This window comes from Monodelphis domestica, chromosome 7 (assembly GCF_027887165.1).
Source record: "Monodelphis domestica isolate mMonDom1 chromosome 7, mMonDom1.pri, whole genome shotgun sequence".
Taxonomy (NCBI): Eukaryota; Metazoa; Chordata; class Mammalia; order Didelphimorphia; family Didelphidae; genus Monodelphis; species Monodelphis domestica.
In genome coordinates this window covers 116,529,116-116,553,545 of record NC_077233.1, presented here as the reverse complement: position 1 = coordinate 116,553,545, position 24,430 = coordinate 116,529,116, and the positions used below count along the sequence as shown (strand labels likewise).

Genomic DNA, 24,430 nt, shown 5'->3' with positions numbered 1-24,430 from the left:
AATAATGAAAGCAAGCTAAATAAAGCAGCTATTAAATTTTTAAATCATAAGAAAATCAGATTCCAGAGGATTAAGATGGTAAAGGGTAGTAAGAAAATTGAGGGTAAGCATGTTGATCATTAATTGGGTATTTGACGACAGAAAAGAAAGATAAGCCAGTAACTAGAGGGAGACATCATGTCGAAAAGTTGTTTTCCCTCCAAGACAGGGAATATTTGAAGAGTAGAAGGAATTCGAGACATGGAATATATGAAGACTGAATAGTCATTTAGAAGAAATACAAAGATACAAAAAAAGGAAATTCTCATCTGCTTCAAAGGAAAAATCTGAAGGTAACTTTTAAAACTTCCCCACACATGCTAATAATTTACCCAAGAAAAAGTAGTGTTCAAAATACCTGCCCTGAAGCTCAATCTAATTTCTGAGAAAATGACATTTCTTTTCTAATTTGTAATATATGACAACGATTTTCTAATTTGTAAGAACTTTTGTCTAAAATGTGTTAGAATACTTACAAAAGAATTATAGTGAGTGATTATATTAAGTGATGGAAAGTTCCATATATTAAACCAGAATGCCTTAGAGAGCCATTGAAGGAGAAGCTGGAGTAGTACAAGCTTTGGCAAGTCCTCCCAAGCTGCACAGCTTTTGAGTATAGGCCCAGTGACAGACTGTTGTCTGAGAATCAGTCTAGCTAAGTTTGGATAAGATCATTACCAGGTTGTCCATAGGAATATGAATTTGGGGGCCATAGCAACTCACAACAACTCCCACCAATGAAATCAAAGAGTACAGGATTATTGAAGTGTACCTAAATGTCTTACTCTCAAGGCTTAAGGGCCATTAAGGAATTAGGGGGCACTCACATAGTAAAATCACTCCTTCAACTCAAGGAAATGAAGCCAGTGTTGAAAAAGAGAACCCATTTATTAATTACATTGTATTATTATTTCAATTAGGATAAAAAGAATGATTCTGTGTTCATCTGGAACTATATTTATCTAAATGCATTTCCCCAACCCCCAAAACATTAGTAAGAAATTAAGACTTTTGCAAAGTGAAAAATCTCAAAGCCAGTTTAAATTATATTATTTATTTCTTTTTTTCAGTTTTTGCTATAAAAAAGCAATAGCGAATCAGTGTTCTGAATTTAATACAGTGTTTTAACTTCTTTTGTAAACACTGACATGAGGACACAATGACATCTAACTGTTAATATCTCAAATTATAATCATCACCATTTGAATTTCAAATAACATTTACATAAAAATCCAAGCCATGATTGATAACACTCACTTTTAAAAGGCTTCTATGCTTTATTTTAGGGCTAATGAAAGTAAACTCTAGAAAGCAGCTCTCAGACTTTTAACTCCTGAAGGTAGGTAAACCACCATGCTTCAAGTTTTCGTTAACAATTTTGTAGTAAAAAAAAATCTTCCAGCAAATGTTATGGAAGGTATTTTTTGGCCGCTAACACAGTGCATGGTACAAAGTTGGCATTTAATCGATGTTTTTTAATTGGTTTCCAATCGAATCATTTTAACTGTGCGTTTCTATAGTACCTATCAACATAACCTCTAAACACTGTGATGCTGGGTATGAGGCCAAGGAAGATGAAAAGTTAGCCCAGAATCAAGACTTGGAAAGGATTTTAGGAACCATCGAGTCTGAGCCACTTATTTTATAGCTGGAGAAACTAAGACCTAAGGAGGTTTTAACCTAACACAAGTTAATAGAAACAAGATTTGATCCTGCAATTTCTAACTATAGATTCCATTCTTTCTATTTTACCCCTCTACCTTATACTGACCCTATGCTATATATAAATATACATAAACACTAATATATTTGGCCCTACATATATATATATATGCATGTATATACCTCAAATTTAAGTATATACATTTATATATGTGTATATAATTTCATGCATAGATGTGTATATATACATGCATACAATAACACACACATATATATGGGAACACAAGCCTTATTCAGAAGCAGACATCTATACTGGCAGGAGGTCCTATTCCCTTTATCTCTTTTATTTAGGAACATGTCACTCACTTTTGACTCACCATAAGCAAGGCTTTTTCTGAATACTTCTTCTAGTAGTATAATATAAAACACTGTCTAAAGTAAGATTTTTCATAAGCACTGTCTTATTTCCCTCTACAGCTCCCCAAGTGCCTAGTTTAATGCAGGGCACTGCATATAGTGGCACTAAGTAAATGGCTGTTGAATGATGCAAAAAATGAATGAATGAATTCTGCCATCCATCATTCATCCTCACAATCTCCTATGGCTGCTCTTGTGACAACATGGCTGGTGGTTGCCCAGGAATCAAAACTGCCTGCAATCAAGAAAGCTGTTTGAGCAGTTAATTTAAGTGTGGTTTGCGCAGACCTCTGAATGTACTCTACCCCAGAAGCTGTACTATAATCATTATATATTGTTAATTTTAGAAAGAGGCAACATGGTACAGTGGAGAGAGTACTTTATTTGGAGTGAGAGGACCTTAATTTAATTTCTAGCATTGCCACTTAGTACCTTAATTTAAGGTTTGTAAAGTACTCTAAACACATCCTCTCATTCTGAGTTTTACAATGTCCCAGTGAAATAAGCACTAAAAGTATTGTTATTTCCCTTTTCCAGGTGAGAAAACTGAGGCTTTGAGAGATTAAATGTTTTGTCCACAGGTTGACAGCTAATCAGTGTCTGAAGCAGAATTCAAGACTTTATCCAACATACTATGTTGCTTCTGACTATAGGATTATACTGGTATGTAGCATACTAATATAATTATTACATAAACAGATTAGTATATTATATTCAATATAGTCATAATAATTATGCCTCTAAAGACAAATACATTCAGTTTTCTAAGCAGCCAACCAACAAATAAACTCTAGAAATATTTCTACTTAAAAAAAACTCTTTATAAATATTATCTACTATGATACTCACATTAATCCTGTAAATTAAGCTAAAGCAGCATAAACTAAGAGAGGTAATGACAAAACATACTGAACTTCTAATGTATTTGAAGGATACTTCAATGCTTCTACAGCACCCCAACATGATGCATTGTATTACACATTCAGTCAACCTTATCCCTATGGGAAATATTTTTTCTATGGGAATATGCATAAAGAATTTGAACTTAGGATTCTAAGAACATATTTCTTTACACATATGCACACATACATAAATATATGTATGTGTGTGTATATATATGTATATATATATACACATTCTCCTGAAATGGGAATAGGGACTCTAGATTAAAAATGTAGGCTAGGTCTCTGGGGTAAAAATATGGGCTAGAAATATGGCCTTTAGGATGAAGTAAGCACTAGGATCTGGTGTTTGTGTTTACTCATATTTTTCTTCACAAAACCCCTTCCATCCATTGGATCTGAGAGTCTGACACTTCAACAGATTATATGCCATAAGTCAAGGAGAAGGAAGCATAGAAGAAAAGGTTGTAAGCATTTATATGGTACCTGCTATATGCAAGGCACTCTACTAAACACTTTTTGGTAATAACACCATTCGGCATTTTTCTCCATTCTTGAGATGCAACTAGCGATGCAGTGAAAAGAGCACTGAGGCTGGAGTTGGAAAGTCCTAACTTCAAATTTGACCTCAGACATGAGCAATGTAACCATGGGAAATTTTGGTTAGCTTTGTTTGCCTCAGTTTTCTCAACTGTAAAATGGGTAAAATAGCACCCACCTTGCAAAGTTGTTGTAAGGATCAAATAAGGTAATATTTGTAAAGTGTTAGCACAACACATGGGGGCATAGTAAGTACTATATATATATATATATATATATATATACATATATATATATACATATATATGCATGCTAGTTATTATTATAACTATGGTATAATGAAGAGAACACTGGATTTCTCACATCAGAGAACATGAGCCCTAATCTTAAATCTGGCTTCCAATGACTTATGTGACCTTAAGCAAAGCCCTGACCCTATCAGAAGCTCAATTTCTTCACTTATAAAATGGGATGATTAAAAAAAATAATCCCAATATCTATTCCAATTCTATAATCCATACAAATATCAAACAAATATTTTTCAAGTGGCCAAAACTATGGCAAGTTCTAATGGGAAAGATGGAGATGATGATGATGATGATGATGATGATGATGATGATGATGATGATGAATGCTGGCACTGGAGCTTTAATGCCAAGTTTAGAGAAAAGAGGGTTCCTGCCCTATGGAGGCTTGTAGACTATGATTCTGATTCCCCACCATCATCAAGAATACTTCTTCAACTCTCTGCTGTTCATTACTATGCTAGGTATTAAAAGATAAAAAGACTAAATACAGTATACATATGAAACTTGGTGTTTACTGATCCTGCAAGGAATTATATCTAGTTCGAGAGACAGGGGATATCAATTCATTAACTTGAATTATCAATGTTTGAAAAAGAAAGAGCAAGTTCTCTTTCATTTCACTGTTCATTTATAATCTGTTACTTAGAAGTAGACCCTCAGGGCAGCTAGGTGGCTCAGTGGCTTGAGAGCCAGACCTAGAGATGGGAGACCCTACGTTCAAATCTGGCCTCATCAACTTTCTAGCTATGTGATTCCAGCTCAATTGCCTAGCCCTAGCCCATCTTCTGCCTTTGGAATCAAGTACTAATTCTAAAACAGAAGGTAAAGGGTTTGTTTTTTTTTTAAAGAAGAAGAAGAAGTGGAAGCTCTACAATACCTCTCCCCCAAAGTTCCTTAAGGACCTCTATAACTCTTCAGAGAGCTCATCCATATTCATATTCACAACTCTCTATCTATCCTAATACTTCAGTGCTCAGATAACTAAGTATTCATCAATTAAAAAGTACTATAAGCTAGACCTTATTTATAATTATTTCTATTCATATACATGTATATGTACAAAATCTACATCTATAAAGATGCCTTCATATCAATAAATGTTTCTAACAAAATGCATAAACTGAATAAAATGCAAATAGATACCCCTGTTATCTCAGTGAAAATTTAATATTTTGCATTCTGATAATTTCCATTTAAAAGCATGCTTTTAAATAAGTTTTAGTTTAGAAATATCTATACCCATAGACAAAATTTCTGAGCTTAAGGGCCATTGAGAGGGGGAGGGGGCAAAAATCATTCCAAGGAGTGTCAGAGAATAAATAACATGTAGCAGCCTAAAATCAAATTTATCACCTTTCCCAAAAACCTGCTTCCTCTAATTTCCGTATTTCTGTCACTATTTTTTCCCCACTCACCCAGATGGGAAACTTCAGCTTCATTTTGACTCTTCCCTCTCTTTTAGTCCCCTAGTTAATGAGGTGTTAAGTCCTGTCATTCTCTGTGAATTCCTGTTGTGGATGAAAAACACTGCACTCTGCTTTTAGCACAAATTTGTCAGCCTATTTATTAAAAACCCAAGCATTTCTGCTTATAGAGAATGAGAACCAAAGGGCAGTGTTCCTCTTTGTTTAGAATTTTCTCTGACCCACCCCATATCAACTTACATTTTTACACAGATCAGGAAACAAAGGCAAAATTCTACACAGAGAGATCAAACAATTGACAAAGATCAATTTTAGCATTTTTAAAAATTTGCTATAATAAAACAACAGGAACTTAAATGTGAGTCATCCCTCTGGGTAAATGATCTTCCTGAAACCAATCAGTCTGGTCAAAGGTGAGAAAAGACATACTTGCACTTAATTGGATTAATCAAAAAGTTTCTATTCTTAGTTAGATCACCAACTAACCACTTTGGGGGGGGGGGGGATTCCTTCTCGCCTCTATAAGAACCAATTAGGTCTTTGATAAGAATAATATTAAGGATTCAGACTAGGAAAGGACTCCTTGGAATTTGATTTAAGTACAGATAAAGTTTTTCATTCATGTGAGACCAAGGACATTAAAAAATATTATTTCTCAACATTTTATGTTAAGAAAAGCAATGCTTTTGTCCATTTTCCTCTCTTTTCTGACCCTTATTCTCATTCTAATAGGAACAACCTAATTTCCACTTGAACTACTGCAGGTACTCTAACTGTTCTCCTTGTTTCCAGACTCTCCTCATTCTAATCTAGCACACCAGGGCCACAATAAACTTCTTAATGTACAGTTCTACTCATGCTAATTCCCTGCTTTCTATAGCTTCTCATTATCTATTAAATAAATTTTAAATTCCTTAGTTTGGCATTTAAAGTCCCCTGTAACCTGATTCTAGTATCATCTCATATAATTGTCCTTTATATTCCTATGTGTACCAACAAAATTATATTACTCATCATTTCCCAATATTGAATTGTTTCTTGCCCCTGTCAAGAGTAGGAGATGAATCAATCAATTAATTACTCCCTACCCCATTTAAAGCAAGTGACAAGATTCTACACTATGACTGATACATTTGTCAGGTAAGGAAAATCAATCAAAAAATGGAAAGTAGATAAGAATAAAACCTTGCCATCAATCAACTATAGGCTCTTTGGATTAAGTATAAAAAATCCTTGATCAATTGAAATCCAGTGAATGAAATTAAAGGATACTCCAAAGGAATTTTGACTGGATGAGTCTTGGTTGGATGAGACAGAACTTGGTCATGTCTTATGGAGTTTGTATACAACAGTACAACATCCCTACTTTTCTTCATCATATTGTAGGCAAGGGAATCTGCTCTAGGGGACCAGCATGAGAGTACAAAAGGAGGATGACTGTGTATAAGTCAACAAAAATGAGGATTATTTCCTACGAGTAACATGGACAATAAGCTTAGACTTACTTAACATAGAATCAATATGGAAATTAATGAGGGGATGGATGGATAGACAGATAGATAGGTAGAAAGACAGACAGATAGATAGATAGATAGATAGATAGATAGATAGATAGATAGATAGATAGAGCAAATATACAAAAACAAAGTCCCTAAGGGAGCAAGTACCCAGTGAAGATACAACTAGAATTTTAGTAATGTGGAAAATCTAAACCTACTTTGACCTTCTTCTGTGGGAAAGGATATTTTTATGAAAAAATAAGCAATAGGTACTAAGTCACTCCACTGCATACAAACCTCTCCCCCCATTTTCTTAATTACTGGCATTTATAAAGGACTTTGCAAGTATTATTTCACTTGATCTTCACATTAACTTTATTAGGCTGGCATGTCAACTCCATTTTACATATGAGAAAAGTCAGTAACTAAGTTCTCTTAACTAAAATTAGAAGATTAGTTTATAGTCAGAGGTAAGAGAAGAAATGTCTCCTGACTCTGTCAAGACTTAAGTCAATTAACTGTAGCTAGCTGGCATACTGGATTGAGCCATGGGCTTGGAGTCAAGAAGACCTAGGTTCAAATCTTGCCTCAGACACACTAGTAATACAACCCTGGGCAAGTTGCATAACTTCTTTCTGCCTCAGTATTCTGAATTATAAAACAGGGATAATAATCACACCTATCTCTCAGGGTTGGTGTGAGAATCAAAAGATAATATTTGTAAAGCCCTTAGCACAGTGCCTGGAACAAAATAGGCACTTGATAATCAGTTTCTTTACCCTTTCCTTCCTTCTCAGCCCAGTGCTGTTCAATTTCATTGAGCTTCCCTGTGTTACTCTATAAATACCCCATAATGAATCTTCTCTAATGCCTTTCCATGATTCTTTTAATATTTTGTGAAACACTTGGTCTGCTTCTCCACATTCTTCACTCTTATATGACCTACCTACCTCTTAAATGCTGAAAAACAAAATCATTATTTTCCTAATAATACATTAAAGCGAAACTGTCTTCTCATTCTAAATGCACATTGTATATAATATACAAGAAGAGATTTTGCTAATGGACTGATGGCTGGTAAATAATAGAGGCAGGGTTTGAATATAGGTCTCACTTTTCTCTTGCTTGAAAGTTATTTTTTCTACTATATCATACTGCCTCTCTTTTTATAGATACTATAAATGGTATGCAGACCCACAAAAAGGAAATATATATGTAATTTCTTTGAGGGTTATTAGCCAATATCTGTTAATCCATTTCCTCAAAATCGTGAAGTATGACCTATTGTCAAAACCAGGGAGCTTGCATATACATGTATGTACTTCTGCTGATTTGTGGGTTTGGAGTCAAAGGGGTCACAGTTTAAATTCTGTGTCTGTCACTTACAAGTGGCATAAAGTTGGCATAAAGTGGCACTCAATCTCAATGGGCCTCAATTTCCCTTCTAAGTCTATGATCCTATGATCTATCTGTACTTTCTTATTCTGATTTCATCTTTTACATATTTAATTTGATTATGTATATGTGTTGGCAACAGTGATTAATTAGTATACTCTGCTATCAAAAGCGCAGGTTCCCAAAGAATGGGTTCAACCATGGTCATGCACCCTCCTCCTTGACCCTTCATATAATCAACTCCAGTGATTCCCTACAGCCTCTGGGACAAAATATAAAATTCTCAGTTTGGTATTCAAAGCCTTTCCTAACTTGGAATTTTCATATCTTTCTCTCTCTACCAGGTTCTCTGCTTTCCCTCCCCTTGCTGTTCTTCACACAGGAGACTTCATCTCTAATTCTGGGCATTTTTACCATATGCCTCCCTATGTATAAAATTCTAATTCCTCCTCATCTCTGCCCCCTGGCTTTCCTGTCTTCCTTCAAGTCCAGCTAAAACCCCATCTACCATAACATACCTTGACTGATCTCCCTTAATATTAAAGCTTTCCTTCTGTTGTGTATCTCCCCAAACAGCTTGTATATAGCCTTTTTGTATATGTGTTTGCATGTTTTCTCCCCCATTAGTCTGTGAATTCCTTAAGAGGAGGGACTGTCGTTTGCTTTTCTTTGTATTCCTAGCACACAGTACTGTGTCTTGCCTATAGTAGTTGCCTAATAAATGTTTGTTGGCTGACATTATAAAAATGAGGAAATTGAGGCTTAGAGGAATCACATAGCCGAAACACATTATATATAGGATTTAAACTTATTTCTTATTCCTTACTCCTAATCATAAGAGACTTTAGTCAAGTACCTTAACCTATGTCTCCCTCAGTTTCATTTGTAAAATGGGATTAATAATACCTAACTCTCAGGGTTGTTGTGAGGAGAAGATATTTGTGAAGCATTTTGTAAACCTTAAAGTACTGTATAAATGCTATTATATTACTTATTATTTTGTTGAAAAGAGTCAGTCATGTAAAAGGTTCTTCAGTTCAAGCTCATGCTAGATCGAATATTCAATAAGTAAGACAGAATTTCACTATGTTTTCAACAGGAAAAATACACAATATGCTTTGTTTTAGCATCTATAGAGTTCAATGGTTTTAATGAGTTAGCAATCAAATGTACTATGATCAGTGTCAAAGGACAATTCTCAAAATCTCATGGGGTTAGCTACAACACGGATATATTCTTTTTTTAAAATTAATTTAACTTGCATATTGTTCATTTTTATTAGAGCACTCGCATACAACACCAAAACCCTCAAATAAAATCATAAATACACTAATGTGAAAGACAGTGTGCTTTGATCCACATCCAAGGGATATATTCTTGGGTGAAATTTATTCCAATGTCCTCATTTAACAGAAAAGGATACTGAAGCACAGAGGTTAAGAGACTTTTCCAAGGTTATATGGGTAGAAAGTGGTAGAACTAGTATTTGAAAAACGGGTCCTCTGAATCCAAGTCTAATCCTCCTATCATACTATGCAACCTGTAGAATAACATAAATCACAGTCCATTCCCTTTGACTTCACACAGCCTCCTAAAACCAATACTCAATTTCTCTGACTGTTTTTCCTGGCCATAGAATATATGACTTTTGACTGCTTAAACATAATATAGAAATTTAATCTTATTGTTTCCCAAAACTTCACTTTTCTAAAGGATAATGTACAGGGATAAATTTCATTTGTGCAATCAACATTATTTAGTTTTTCAAAAGAGAGAAATGGTATATCTCCTTGAGATAGCATCATATGATTTATTGTGGTGTTATTAAAAGAGAATTGTTTTTAGCCTGGAATCAGAGGCTCTGGGTTTTAATTCTAGTTCTGATCCTTTTTAATTAGAAAGTTATTTAACTTCTTTGGGTTTAAGTTTTGGGTTTAAGTTTTTTCTCCTCTGTAAAATAAGAAACAAATAGATGATCTCTAAGATCCTTTCCAGCTCTTAAGCCTAGGAAACAAACAGTATATATCAACAAACAAAGGCAGATTTCCTCATGTTTTTATTTACTTTTTACTTGACTACTTTGTAGATGTTCTTAAATCCATCACATGCTATGTATGATGCTTAGATCTTATTTTACTATCTCTCCATTATGACTTAATGATATACCTGTAGCCTTTGTAGAGAAATCTATATAAAATTGTATTTTCTAAGATTCTTGTGCCATTTAGAAAACTGTAGTTAAAGTTATATGTCATTTTGTATATTTGATGCAATGATTCACATGATATATCCCTGTTGGAATTTGGTTCTGGGAAAATAAACCAAAAAATGCAATATTTTTAATAGATGGTTTTGGTATGCTTTTCCTTATCAGAAATTAAAACCTATATACTCTAATGTATTTATTCTTTTTGTCCTAACTGCTAAATATTTTAAATTCAAATTCCTTGTCAAATTGCCATAATCTACTCAACTTGGCTGAAAATATGTACTTCCTTTGCTTTCTGCAGATGGTTTTTGTTCTGCTTTGTCCTAAAATTTTTTCTTGTACTCTGCTTTTTAGTAAGGTTTCTTGGATCCTTTCAGAAAGGGCAGAGACATAAAATTTAAATAAATCCGACCTAATCGTGATTTGTACTACATTAATTATGTAAAGAACATTCCTTCACATGATCTGTCCTTAGTTTTGTTTGTTTGTTAATATATGCACTAATATAATAAATTACACACTTCTTGGCAAAGGACTTGATTTTATTTCTTTTGTATCTCAACTTTTGAGTCCATCTCTAGATATTGTAGCTCACAGCTCAGTATACAGTGGGCACTCAATCAGTGTTGATAGATTTTTCTGGGAAAGTAATGGGGCAGGTTTGGAGAAAAAAATCATCTTCTCTCATTACCTTGTTCTGGACAGAAGACATTCCTAAGAAGTACCTCTTCCAAACTTAATACTACAATTATCAGGCTGGGGCCATTGTAGAACCTGGGCAAGATGCCAGCCTTTATGTACATCAACTTGGAGGGGCGGGAACTGAACGGGTACTATAATGTTGCCTATGAAAATAAGTAGCTGACGGCTACATGCCATTTCTGGCTTTTGAAAAATAATTTGTGCACAAAACATTTTACCCAGTCTCTATCTTTCCCTTTTCTAAGTCCCTTCCTCCTCAGGTTTTAACATAAGAACATTATAGAATGTGCTCTCTCTCTCTCTCTCTCTCTCTCTCTCTCTCTCTCTCTCTCTCTCTCTCTCTCTCTCTCTCTCTCTCTCTAATTTGGAGGTTTAGAAGCAAAATGTTTCTGAAACAAAGTCTGTTTAAGAAAAAATCCTTTGGTTTCTGCACTAACTTGTACAGGCCTCTTTCTCAAGTTACTTAAAAGCTTTACCTATGATGTCGGGACCTTGCCAATCTTTAACCAGGTCTTTTAGTGTCTTTCTATTTATGCTTTTATGAATAGAATGCCTGTTTATGGTCTGCTGTATGTTGTCCAGTGCCAAAGTTTAAAATTACTTCTTAGTATCATGAAATACTGTTTTTCCCCATTAAAAAAAACTGCTTCTTAATTCTGACTAATACATCAATAAGGAAATGAAAAGGAATTTATCAATCTTGGATTGAAAGAGCTACATTGACAACTTCCCCGGGAATTTCCTCTTTCCTTAGATCTTTAACGATCATATTGTTGAGATGTTCCACTAAGGTCCTCCTTGGATGCCTCTCTATGGTATAGAGGCAGGTTCTTGAAAGCTATGCCAAAGTAATATCAGGCTCTAAAAGGACCTACCAAGTTAGAATCAGAAGCATGGAAATAGACTTAATGTTCTGCCAGCAGAGGACTGGACTAGCTATGTTTGGAGGTGCTTACTATCAACTGACTAACCACTTTTTTGGCTATGTTGCACCTACTATTTAGGTGTGGAGGTGAGCTTTGGATACTATCAGGAAATATTTCGAATGAGTTGCAACATGGAATAAAATACATTGTTACATTCTGAAAGCAGTATCTGATGCTTTGAAAAAGGAGAAAGGAAGCAGAGATAATTATTGATCTTTGCTTTTAAAATGTATGAGGAAGTCCCATTATAAAAAAACTCTTATAAATAATGAAAATCAGCAGCTCATCTCTGACTTGTAATTCAGCTGCCTGGGGATATTCAGAAGTTAAGTGACTTTCCTATGGTCACCTAGCTTCTGCATATGAGACACAGAACAAAACCACAAGGCTTTCCACGGACAGTCTCCAACCATCACCCCACAGTGACTCTTTCCTATGTCTGAATCTGTGGTGTTCTGGGTATCTGCAGAAGTTAAATCTGTAACATTTTGTTTGCCTTAATAAAATAGAGAATATAAAAAAATATGCTTCAATTGACCTTATTCATGAATTCTCTGATTATTTAAAATCTTAGCTCTTTTATCCTTAAATTAATAAGGAAAAACCTCTAAAAGAAAAGGTATAGAAAAAAGGACAAGAGATAATGAGGGCCAATAGCCCAAGAATTTCATAGATTACATGCAGGAATGACTATGTTCTCTAAGCATTGGCCTCAGAGAGCATAAGGCACACAAACACTAAGGACAAATATAGAACTAGGAAAGAAGCATGTGGTATCAAGGTAAGGAAGCTCTTGTTAATAAACCTTGTTTAAAAAAAGGCCATGGGATCTTTCATGAGCACTAGCAGTTGATGTCTGCATTTTGAGTTTCTAGCCAAATAGAATACTTCCCAAAACCACAACGTCCGCAAACACTACACTGAGGCATTAACTCGGAACTGACTCAGAAGAAAACCCCTTCAGAGTGACTCACATTACTTCCGAGATCACCTTGGTTTTCCTTGGACATCTCCCATCCCAGCACCGGGCATGGCTTCTTGGCTGCTTGGGTTGTGAAATTTGACATGATCATAGCCCCAAGGTGGCATGAATGTGTAAGCACAAAAATACCAAATGATCCATCAAAGCAGACATGCTATGGTTTGAGTTTTTGTTTTTGTTTTTTTGTTCTCTCTAAAAGACCAGTACTAAGTCCATCTTACAACATAAATGTAGCCATTGGCATCTGCATTTTTCATACAACGAGACCTGCCTTTACATCATGAGGGTGTTGATAATGGCTCCATAACAGTAGCTCATTGTAAGGCAGAAGGGATTGTTCAATTTGAGGTCCCTTTTGTAGCTCCAGTGATGAGAAATGGTTAATTTCACATTCACAAAAGAGCAAACCATCACGAGATAATGTGCTCAGAATCGAGGGAAACATGTGTATTGCTTTTGTCCAGAAATTTTTGAAAAATCAATTTATTGCTATTTCAAGACCACCATTTTGGACAGTTTGGTATAGACAGCCAACAGAGTGCTGGTCTTCTTCTTGGAGTCAGGAGATCTGGACTTGAATCCTAACACAGGCACTTCAATAGCTATGTGACCCTAGGCAAGCCATTTATCCTCTCATTCCTTTAGTCTCCTCATCAGTAAAATGGACAGAGTTGTTGTGAGGAAAGTACTTTGCAAACCTTAATACAAATATATAAACATCTTCCTTGGGCACTTCCCAGCATCTCTTCCTTATGCTGGCTAAGTGGGGATGAGGGGAAATTATTTTTACCCTCAGGTGGCCTAGTGTACACATATAACTGTTTTAATCATATGCATACTAGGAAATCACCTCAGGCGCTCAACCACCCACCCTCCCTAATCATCCCTCTGGTGGTTTTTATTGCCTGTTGCAAAATTCAGCCCTGTTCCCAACTCCCCAAACAGAACTCCCAAAGGAGTTTTCAACAGATCTTCTAGGATCCTAGTACTCCCAAGCTGTTCCTAGGGGGCCTGTGCCAAATGAGCACATGGGCCCACATACTACTCGATATCTCTGGGACACTTCAATCAGACTGCCTGGCATGGCCTTGATACTACAAATAACACATGATGTACAAAGGATTTGTGAGTTGGAAGAGAAACTTCCAGGATGAAAACTAGCTCCACAAACTCAGCTCTCAGAGACTTTTCATAGCATCCTACATTTGGAACTAACAATCATCTTCCCCATTTTACAGCTCAGTAAGTTGAGGTCCAAAGAGATTAATTAATTTACTTAAGGTCACACAGGTTAATAAGCAGAAAAGCCAGGATTTATGTCCAGGTCCTCTTATTTGTAATCCAGAGTTCTGTATAATTGAAAATCTATTACCCTAAAAAAAAAAAAGAACTACATATCCCAAGATCCCACTGACTTCCTGTCATAATGTATTTCCTGTAGACAGAGGATAAAGGGAATGGTCATTGAGGCTCCTCTTCTCTTTTTGGGCATGATACAGCCATCAGCAATGATGGTGGTGAGTGGGGATTTTTTTAAAATAATATTTTATTTGATCATTTCCAAGCATTATTCATTAAAGACAAAGATCATTTTCTTTTCCTGCCCCCCACCCCCCATAGCCGACGCATGATTCCACTGGGTGTCACATGTGTTCTTGATTCGAACCCATTTCCATGTTGTCAATATTTGCATTAGAGTGTTCATTTAGAGTCTCTCCTCTGTCATGTCCCCTCAACCGCTGTAGTCAGGCAGTTGCTTTTCCTCGGTGTTTCTATTTCCATAGTTTATCCTTTGCTTATGAATAGTGTTTTTTCTCCTAGATCCCTACAGATTGTTCAGGGATATTACACCACTATTAATGGAGAAGTCCATTACATTCGATTATAGTGAGTGGGGATTTTTAAAATGGCTAACTAGCCATGGGCACGTGGTTTTTATTTTATATCCTCTTTATTCCTTGATTTCTAATGGTCATTTAATAAACGTCATAAAATATAATATTTTTATTATTAGAGATTATAATTTAATTTTTACAGTTCTTTCTATGTATTCACAATAGGTTTCTGCCATCTTAGAAAGAGACTATAGGAATATAATTCCCAAGAACTATATTCCTCTGACTGTAAAATAATGACTGATAAGAGAAGGCGGGATCTGAGAAACTCACTGTTGAAAAGTCTACCCCATCCCTACTAAAGATTATCAAGGCAAGGCAATCATTTGGTTTGTTATTTAGTGTTCAGTAATACAGTTTTCCTAGTAATGGATCAAATTATCTTCCAGAATTGGAATCTCTTTATGGTATTTCACATCTCAGGTGACCTCAATCCCAATGTACAAAGACTCAGGATTGTTTTCTTTTCGTTTTACCAAAACTCTCTTTTATAGATTGAGAATCACAAGCTCAAAAATTACAGAATATAAGCTTCCTGAGTTGGTTAAAGGCCATTTTTACTCTTTCTATCTCCTATACTTAGCAGAGTGTTTAGTTCATAGTAAACTTTATTAAATGTTTATTAATTGATTGACCCATTGATTGATAAAAGAGACCTATGGCCATCTAATTCAATTCATTCTAATCCAATCCATATCATTCCTGAACAAGAATTCCATTCAGCTTTTGCTAGAAGACTTCTGGTGAAGAAGGGTTCCCAAAATATGCCATGCCACATTCACATAGCTCTAAACATTAGGAAGGTTTTTACCCTTTACACTGAGGCTAACTGATATTCTCTTCAGTGTTTAATCATCACACCAAACTCTGTCCTCCCTATGAGTTCAAGCAGAACAAACTAATCTAATCCTTTTTCTTCCTAACAACCCTTCAGATAATTGAAGATAGTTATTGAATATACTCTATGTCTTTTCTTCATTAGGCCTAAGCATTCCCAATCCCTAAAATTAAATAATATGATGCCCTTCATTCAATATCCTAATTATTGCCATATAGTCATTGTCCAATCCATTATCATTCTCCCTAAAATTATGGCTCCCTAGAACTGAGCACTATCTTCTTCCCACCTCTTCCATTCTGAATACCACATCTCTCTGAAAAGCCCTAGTCTACAATGGCTTTTTGGGACCACAGTAACATACCATTGACATATACTATTCTTTCTGATCACTAAAATCTCCAGATTTTTCTTTCAGATGAATTGCAATCTAGGCATGACTACACCATTTTGTACTTGTAGAATGATTTTTTCCCTTCTAACTCAAGCATATTACTTTACACTTATTCCTACCATTTAGTATTTATTCTACTCATACCACTATCCTCACATGCCAAACCTTTTTGAACCCTTATTCTGCCATCTAACATGTTAACTATTGCTCCTCGTATTGTGACATCTAGAAATCTGATCATTGTGCCATCTATTCCCTTATCCAAGTTGTTAAAAATTTCAACCTGCAGAGGGACAAACACAGATTCTTGGTGAACTCTACTAAACACCTCCTTCCACACTGACATCAAAATTTTTAATAACTATTCCTTGGGGCTAAACCTGGAGTCATGAAAATGTCCAAATCCTATTTCTGACTCTTACTTGGGGAGTGGCATTGGGAAAGTCATTTAGCCCCCCCAAAAGATGTGTCATATTTAAAGAAAAAACAGGTTGACATTGGAGAAGAGCATTCCCACACAGGGTGGCCCATAGATGATGAAATAATAGGACCTTCATGTAATGATCAATAACATAAATTATTTGATAATTCTAAATTAATTTTTATATCAGAAAAGAAAGATTTAAATTAGAATGAATACAATTCTAGCAAGGTAGTGTATTGTGTTTTAAAGAGTACTGTTCCCACTCTGGACCCATTTTCTCTCCTGGAAAATGTCAATAATATTACTTGTATTCACTGATTTTCACATGGGTTGTTTATGAGCAATGCTCTATAAATCTTAAAATGCTATATATAACTGTGAATCATTAATCTAGTCTTGATTTTACTTTACTATGTTCTAATTCTTCTGGATTGCCTTCAGGAAATAGCAGAATTCCTTTAATGACTTTTAAGCTCCCCTTGAAACCAAAATCCCATATTTTTCCTATTAACATTCTACCTGAGCTGTTGTTTGGTTGCAAGACATGAAAATAAAGGTTATCAAAGAATTAAAAAGGAGTATGATTCAGAAAGCAATGGAGAGACAGGCTCATGATAGGACAGAAGAAGCTGTAACATATAAACATTAAGGAGCTCCAAATATATCATCAAGGTGTATAATAGTAAGAGAAGTTTGGCTGGTCATGTGACAAGGGTGAGAGATGACAGCTGGGCAGTCAGAATGCTCTACTGGTAATAACTTTACTAAGAGATAATAAGAAAGACTTTGGGTACCCCTTGGATGTCAAACTTTAAAAAGGACATGGACCAGAAACACAGGATATATGGCTTACAATCTGCATCACTACAAAGAACTTCCAAATCAATAAAATCACAGGTCCATTTAAGTACGTAAATATATGTGCTAAATATAGTAAACATGACAAAACAGGAGATTGGATTAGTCAAAAACTCTATTTTCTCTTAATTTCAGCTAGAGCCAGTGACACAAAATATGAAATATTAGGAATTAAATGTTTTATTTTTATGAGAAATATAAAGGCAAAAGAAATCTAGTAATCTACTGACTAGCATTTTGAAAAATAAGTTATTTTCCTGATGCCATGTTTAAGAATGATCTGGCAAATGCTAACTTGGGTAAATGTACTTATCAGAGCAAAAATAATAATCAAAGCCTCTTGAAAAGAATTGAAATATCTACTTCTGAGTCTGCAGAGATATATACAGAGTTTTGATTCAGATCAAGGAAAGAGAATTTTTAGATTAGTGTAATTCTCTCCTCGGCATGTTCAGAATTGCATTTCAAACAATAACAGCTTTATTAATTTCAAACCAAGCTGTCATCCAAATGTAAAGAACATACCCTTTGTTTAGGCTGGCTTACAGTACTTATCAACTCTTTCTCCAATAGAGAAAGGCTTTTTCATTCTGTGTAAAATGAGTGAGGAGGCTTTTCTAAAGTGTCCTGAAACAATTCACTCTTGGCCTGACACCAGACAGAGAAAATGGTAGTCAGCTAAAAAGAATTTTTCATAAACTTAAGAAAGACTGAAAATGACGTGGGACTAATGAAATTTCAACTTTAAGCAGAAGATTTCTTCAATAAGTATTGTATTTTAACTTCTTTGTTCTGTGTAGAGTTTAATAGTTGAAGTGATTCTCTATAGTGGGGAAAGAAGGGGGAGGAAAAAGGGTTTCTATAAGCAAATTTATTTAGCAGCTAAGTGTATATCTTTTGTTAATTTTTTTTTTAAGAAATGTCAGAACATTTTATAGGGAGTATCCTAGAATAAACATTTTAGGATAAAAGGTCTTTATAGAACTTTCCTTTAATTAGGCTTGTTTTTTGAAAGGTTCTGTAATATTTGTCAGAGAGAAAGTTTTTATGTATCATAACAACCTAAATAGCATATGCATCCTGGAGAAAGCTTATTACTTTTAAAATTAAAAAAAAAAACAATCACAATAGAAAGTGATTCTCCAGAAAAGACCCATAATTAGTTTTGATTTCATTTTCTTATTTCCTTGTTTACTTGTTCTGTCAGCTACACCCTACCCTACAAAGGTGATTGGTTCAAATTATAGTTTAATTTGGGTGAGGGGGCTTATAAACAATTTCAACAGCATATTTAAATTTTAGAGACTATACACTCCAATAGTTTGAATTTAATTTTAGGGTAGAATACAGCTACACTATTGTAAGAAATGCAAAATAAATTCAACACCAGATAATTTAACATAAAATAGAGTAAACCCTAACCAATGGAAGTAAAACTTTAGGATTTTACTTCAAAAGGGTAACATAAGCAGGCAACTTTTTCACTTTTTCCCTTCAGGGAAAAAATCTGATTTTTCTTCTAGATTTGAGGATGTTTCTTTGCTTAGATTTTCCTTTTTTTTTTAGGTTTGATTATAAAAACAAAATACTCTTCTACTTCAAAGCTATTAAGAGAAGAGATCTAACAAAATTGACAAGATAATTTTCAGAACTGAAACAATTTCTGAAAAGTTCAGCATAAATTAAAGGCAAAATTCAATTTTCATTCTTTTCCAGGGACCAGTGAAAACAGCAGAGAAATTGAACTTTCTTTAACAAAAATCACTCACTTAAACCTAAAAAAGATTTTTCAAAATCGCTAATGCTGATCAACAAGCAGAAGTGAAGAGAAAACATACTGTTTGTGAACTTTAAAAGAGCAAAATGTTCTCTTGGTTTGTGAAACTTCAATAATTTCAAATGCCTAAGGATCCACATGCTAGGTATATACATTTATTTGAAAAGAAATAGCAAAATAAAAAAGAAAATAACAAGATTTTAAAATGGTAAAAAAAATTAATTGACAATGAACTAAAGAAGTATTTGTCACTGCCAAGGGTCTCACAGAATCACATCTTGTCCTGATCATACCTGCTTGCCAGTACAAAGTAGGCTGCTGACCAATTATGGAGTGTTTATCTATACAGTGGTACCTTTGTTCTCCAACAATGTCAGATTGCAAATGTCCTGGAACACATATTTACCTGGAGGATTCTTGGCAGGATCGTTGTGGCTTGGACTTCCTGATTGTCCAGAATCTGTAAAGAAATCAGAGAAAATGTTTTCTTTTTAATTTGTTTTTGAAAGAATTTCATAATCCTTAAGGGACCTTTTAAAAATTAACAAGGGCAACAATAGTTAAGAACACAAACGAATTAAGCATAATTTCCTAAGCCATTTCTAAAGAAATATTTTAGATTAAAAAGAAACAACAGCCTGAATAAATGTGCACATTTCTTATGTTGAAAAAAATAAGTGATACCATGGTTGAAATAGAACAAATTCTTTTTTTACAAAAAGGGTTTGGACATGGAAATTGAAGGTTCCTACAATATTTGGAAAGTATTCTATATTGTCATAGTGTTTTGAGTTGAAAAAGACATAAATAAAAAATAAATGTAAATCTGATTACATACATATAAACCTCCCCAATGGAAATTTTTCTTCTCTCAGGTCAAAATATTTAACACATAATTAGCTTTTTCTAGAATTGTGTGTATATGTGTGCACATGTTACATGCACTGAAATGTTCTCCCTATCCTCTTATCTTAAGCCTATATTTCTCCATATCTCATAATAAATATCACTTAGAATTTAATTGATTCAACAAATATTCATTAACTAATTTAATTGATTCAACAAATATTCATTAACTACTTCCTACATAGAAAACACCACTCTAGGTGCTTTGTACACAGCGGCAGCTACAGACATTAGATGTGATTGGTCACCAAACCCCACAGTCAGTCAACAAGCATTTAGCAATATAACTCTTCTAAGGTCTAGAAGGGAGATGAGACATAAAAGCAGACAAGAAGAATATATGCTATTACATGATAAATGGGTTTCATAGGTACAAACCAAAGTATCATGTGATGTCTGAGTTGGAAAGCCCTCCCTAATCAGAAGGTCAGGGCAGGCTTCATAAAGAAAATAGAATTTCAAGTGAACTTAAAAGAATGGATAGGACTTTGAGAGATGAAGGAAAAAGCTAGACAAATTGATCGGCAATTGATTGGTGACTCCCAAGAAGAATGCAAATTACTAAGGGGTAGTCAACATGGCTTTGTGGAAAAGTAAATCAATTAATCAATTGAGTTTCCATCTATGATAAAGTGACAAACCTTACAGATAAGAAGCAAGAAATGACACATGTCTGAATTCCATACCTCAGTATATGCTCTCATCAGTTGTATAGGGAAAAGAGTTATACATACATATATATACAATCACACTCCACTATTCATTCCTTTATGTCACATATCTCCCATGATTATATGTATGGTCTGTACTCTATCAGCATGGACTCAACTCACAGGTTGTCCAATAATTTTTTACTTATTGTGTCTAGTATTCTTGGTTTGTTTCTACCATTAAATGACAATGTCCTCAAGGAAATAAGAGTTCAGCCGCCTTTCATAGTTGTCCTTGTGTGATATAGAGTGCTGTGACTGCAGTTAGTGACTAATAAATACTTGTTGAAGAATCAGAGATCTCATTTGCTGGTCACAGATGGGGATTCACAATAAATAAATGAATGAATAAATAAATAAATAAATGATCACAGCTCACTCCCCGAAAGAAAGCATTTCATTTACAAAAATCTTTCTACTCTTGGACGTAGCTAATACAAATATTATTATACCTATTTTAGAAACTGGGAAACTGAGACCATGAGAGGTTACTGGGTTTTATCAACCCATGATTTGCCAAGGTAGGCAGTGTCAGAGCAGGGATTCAAACCCCTGTCTCTGAATTCAGAGTTGAGCACTTTTCCCACTATACTTCATAATCAGAAAACAAAGCATCTTCTGTTTGTATGGAATACAGGTTGTCCCAAGAAAACTTAATGCACTTTTAATCTTTAATAGTTTGAAACTATGCTAAGACTTTGGGGATACTCTATATATTAGAGAGTATTTTTACTTTGGAGACCAGATCAACAATTTTACAGGGTAAGGAGGGGAGGAAACTCCCTGTCTCAGTTCAGGTCTTCACCTGTTCTGCAGTTTAAAGTATTGGTTGCCAGGAGCACTAAGAGATTAACTGACTTGCCCCGAATCACACAGCCTGTATTGTCAGGGAATTTACCTCATCTTCCCATTCTACTGCTCCATCCTGCACAGTACAATACAAAGGAAATGGTACTGAAGAAAGAAGAAAAGAGACAGAGACAGAAAGAGAGAGGATATTGTGTGGTATTTGACTGCCATCTTTAAGTTAAGTTCAGTCCAGTCAATATAAATGCATATATTAGTTATGGAAGGGGGGAAGAGGAGAGGGACAAAGTAGGGGAAGAGAGAAAGGAAAAAGAGAGAAAGCAGGAGAAGAATAGAGTGAGGAAGAGAGAGAGAAGGTGGTTGATTTTAACTAGTAAAAGCCTATGGCCCTTTTTTAAATTTTCCTAACAAACAGATCTCTAGCAATGTAACCTTTGAAGAGTGATGAAGCATATGAAAGCTACTGTTATTCAGTAACACATTCATTCATATATATATATGTATATATATATACACACATATATATAAATAATTTTTTCTGCTATGTACAATGTACTTTCCTAAATGCAAGTGGGTTATGATATATAATGTTCTTCATGGTACTTAAAATCTAATTTCCCATTAGGATTAAAGTTGCTGGAGAAATCCTATTGTAGGCAAAGAAACTATATATAATGCAATGTAATATGAAATGAAGTGTCTACACTGTATAGTAGTGGCAGAAACTGTGAGAAACTATAAATGTTCAATAAAAAATTCCCTGCCCTAATGGAACTTATAGTCTGATAGGAAATAATATAAATATTCTAGCTTATAAAACACATTCATGTAATAAGTGCATTAGAAAGTTACAAAACAAATACAGGTATCCCTTGCACATCATGACTTTCTCCATCATGGTTTCAATATATTGTGAGTTAAAAGAAATTAAATGGGAATTTTGGAGGAGTTTTGTGGAAAACACAGAAGACATGCAAAGGTCTGTAAATGACAGAAAAAAGTTCAAAAACTCAGAAAAATCATAATATATATATAGAGAGAGAGTTATATAATATCAATATATTGTTACCTTTTGATTCCATAATCATAAACAATTTCTTTTTTAAAGTTAAAAAAAGTAAAAAGTTATTTTGTGAAAAGAACATTAAAGTCAAAAATGTTTATGTGAATTTTCTAGATTGTGGGGTGTCATACCCCTGACCCCCAAGATGTACAAGGGATATATATATTATGAAGGAAAAAGACATTATAAACTGATGAATCGAGGAAAGGATGATAAAGGAATTGGAATTTGACTTGGGCTTGGAAGGAGAGAGAAAGTCTATAGGCAACAAGGTGAAGCGTGGGCAGTCCTGCAATAGAGAACTATGTGAATACAAGGTATGAAGACATAAGAGGAGATTCCTCAGCATGAATTTTTTGACCTAGACTTTTGAGTGGTGCAACAAATTTTTCCTCATAATTTTGTGCAATTTAAAAACATGACAGGGAGGGAGGAAAGCAGTGAATTATGGAAGAAAGATTTTATATATAATCTTCAGGGAGTACCTAGCTATTACTGCCCTAAAAATAAAAAAATAAATTCCTTGTACCTCTTATGTATGACAACCACACAAATCTCTTCTTAGGAAACACCAGTCTATGCTACTAATAGTTTCTATTTTCACTTTCAAACAGTGTGAACCATTTCCTGAACTGAAAAGGGGGAACTACTAGAAACCACAAGTATTTGAAGGAAATAGACAATTGAATTCCAAGACTTGAGTCAAACCTTTGACTTTCATAAAAAATTCTCTCCTATAACTCTCTATTGAAGCTGACAAGTAAATTTTAGTTACTGATTATAATTATTGATTAAAGTTTCATGTTATCCATTCTTAATTTAAAAAGCAGATAGACCCAATATTTTGTATTTTTTTTCTGAAAAAAATTAATGAAATCTTAGTGTGTGACCTGTGACTGACACACTGTGTGTGTCTGTATATCTTTGATGAACAGGAATTCATTAAGTGAAGTAAAGGAGAAAGAGCATTTGAGGCAAAGGAAACAAAATGATTAAAGGTACAGAGGTATAAAACTAACTAGTCTTAACTATGTCTGGAGCAAATTCAATTAACAGATCCTGAGAGTAACTGCTGAGGCCAGCTATACTTCAGAGAAAGACTGGTAGTCACCATGGAAGAAGCATTTATGTCACCCCAAAGATGCCAGTGATTTGTGGCTAATCCCTATGGTGTTGAGGTGTTTCAGTGGCATCTGACTCTTGTGGCCCCATTTGGGATTTTCTTGAAAAGATACTGGAGTAGTTTGCCATTTCCTAGATCATTTTACAGATGAGGAAACTGAGTTAAATACGGTTAAGTCACTTGCCCAGGATCACATACCTAGTAAGTCTCTAAGGCTAGATTTGAATTTAGGAAGATGATGAGTCTTTCTGATCTCAGGCCCAGCACTTTATCTATAGCACCACTCTCTTAAGCAAAGAGAAGCATACAGAAAACAGGATGATCAATCATGTCAAATGCTGTAGAGAGACCAAAAAGACAAACTTCTGGATTTGGTGAATTAGAAGGTCACTGGTGACCTTCAGTGGAATAGGTAAACAGAATCTAGACTATATGGAATTAGAATGGTTAAGTATATATTATTTCCCCCAAAATTTCAGGAAGTAAATCAATTAAACACTTAATTGATTAAATATTTAATAGAGCCCACTGATGTGTAAGAAAGGAGAGCTATGAAAATAAAAAGCTGAATAGGGTGGAAAAGTCTAGTAGGGTTTTTTGGTTTGGTTTTGTTTGTTTAAAAAAATAATT

At 34.6% G+C, this 24,430-nt stretch overlaps 1 protein-coding gene across 16 annotated transcripts in view; it reads right to left on the bottom strand.

The window, feature by feature from the left end:
- Nucleotides 1–24,430, bottom strand: part of NFIB (nuclear factor I B) — a 293,450-nt gene that overhangs the window by 89,546 nt on the left and 179,474 nt on the right. For all 16 annotated transcript variants that reach the window (XM_056805360.1, XM_007499573.3, XM_007499576.2 and 13 more), the window contains exon 3: nt 19,598–19,651. In XM_056805360.1, coding sequence (XP_056661338.1) covers nt 19,598–19,651 — 54 coding nt within the window. The remainder of the gene's footprint in view (nt 1–19,597; nt 19,652–24,430) is intronic.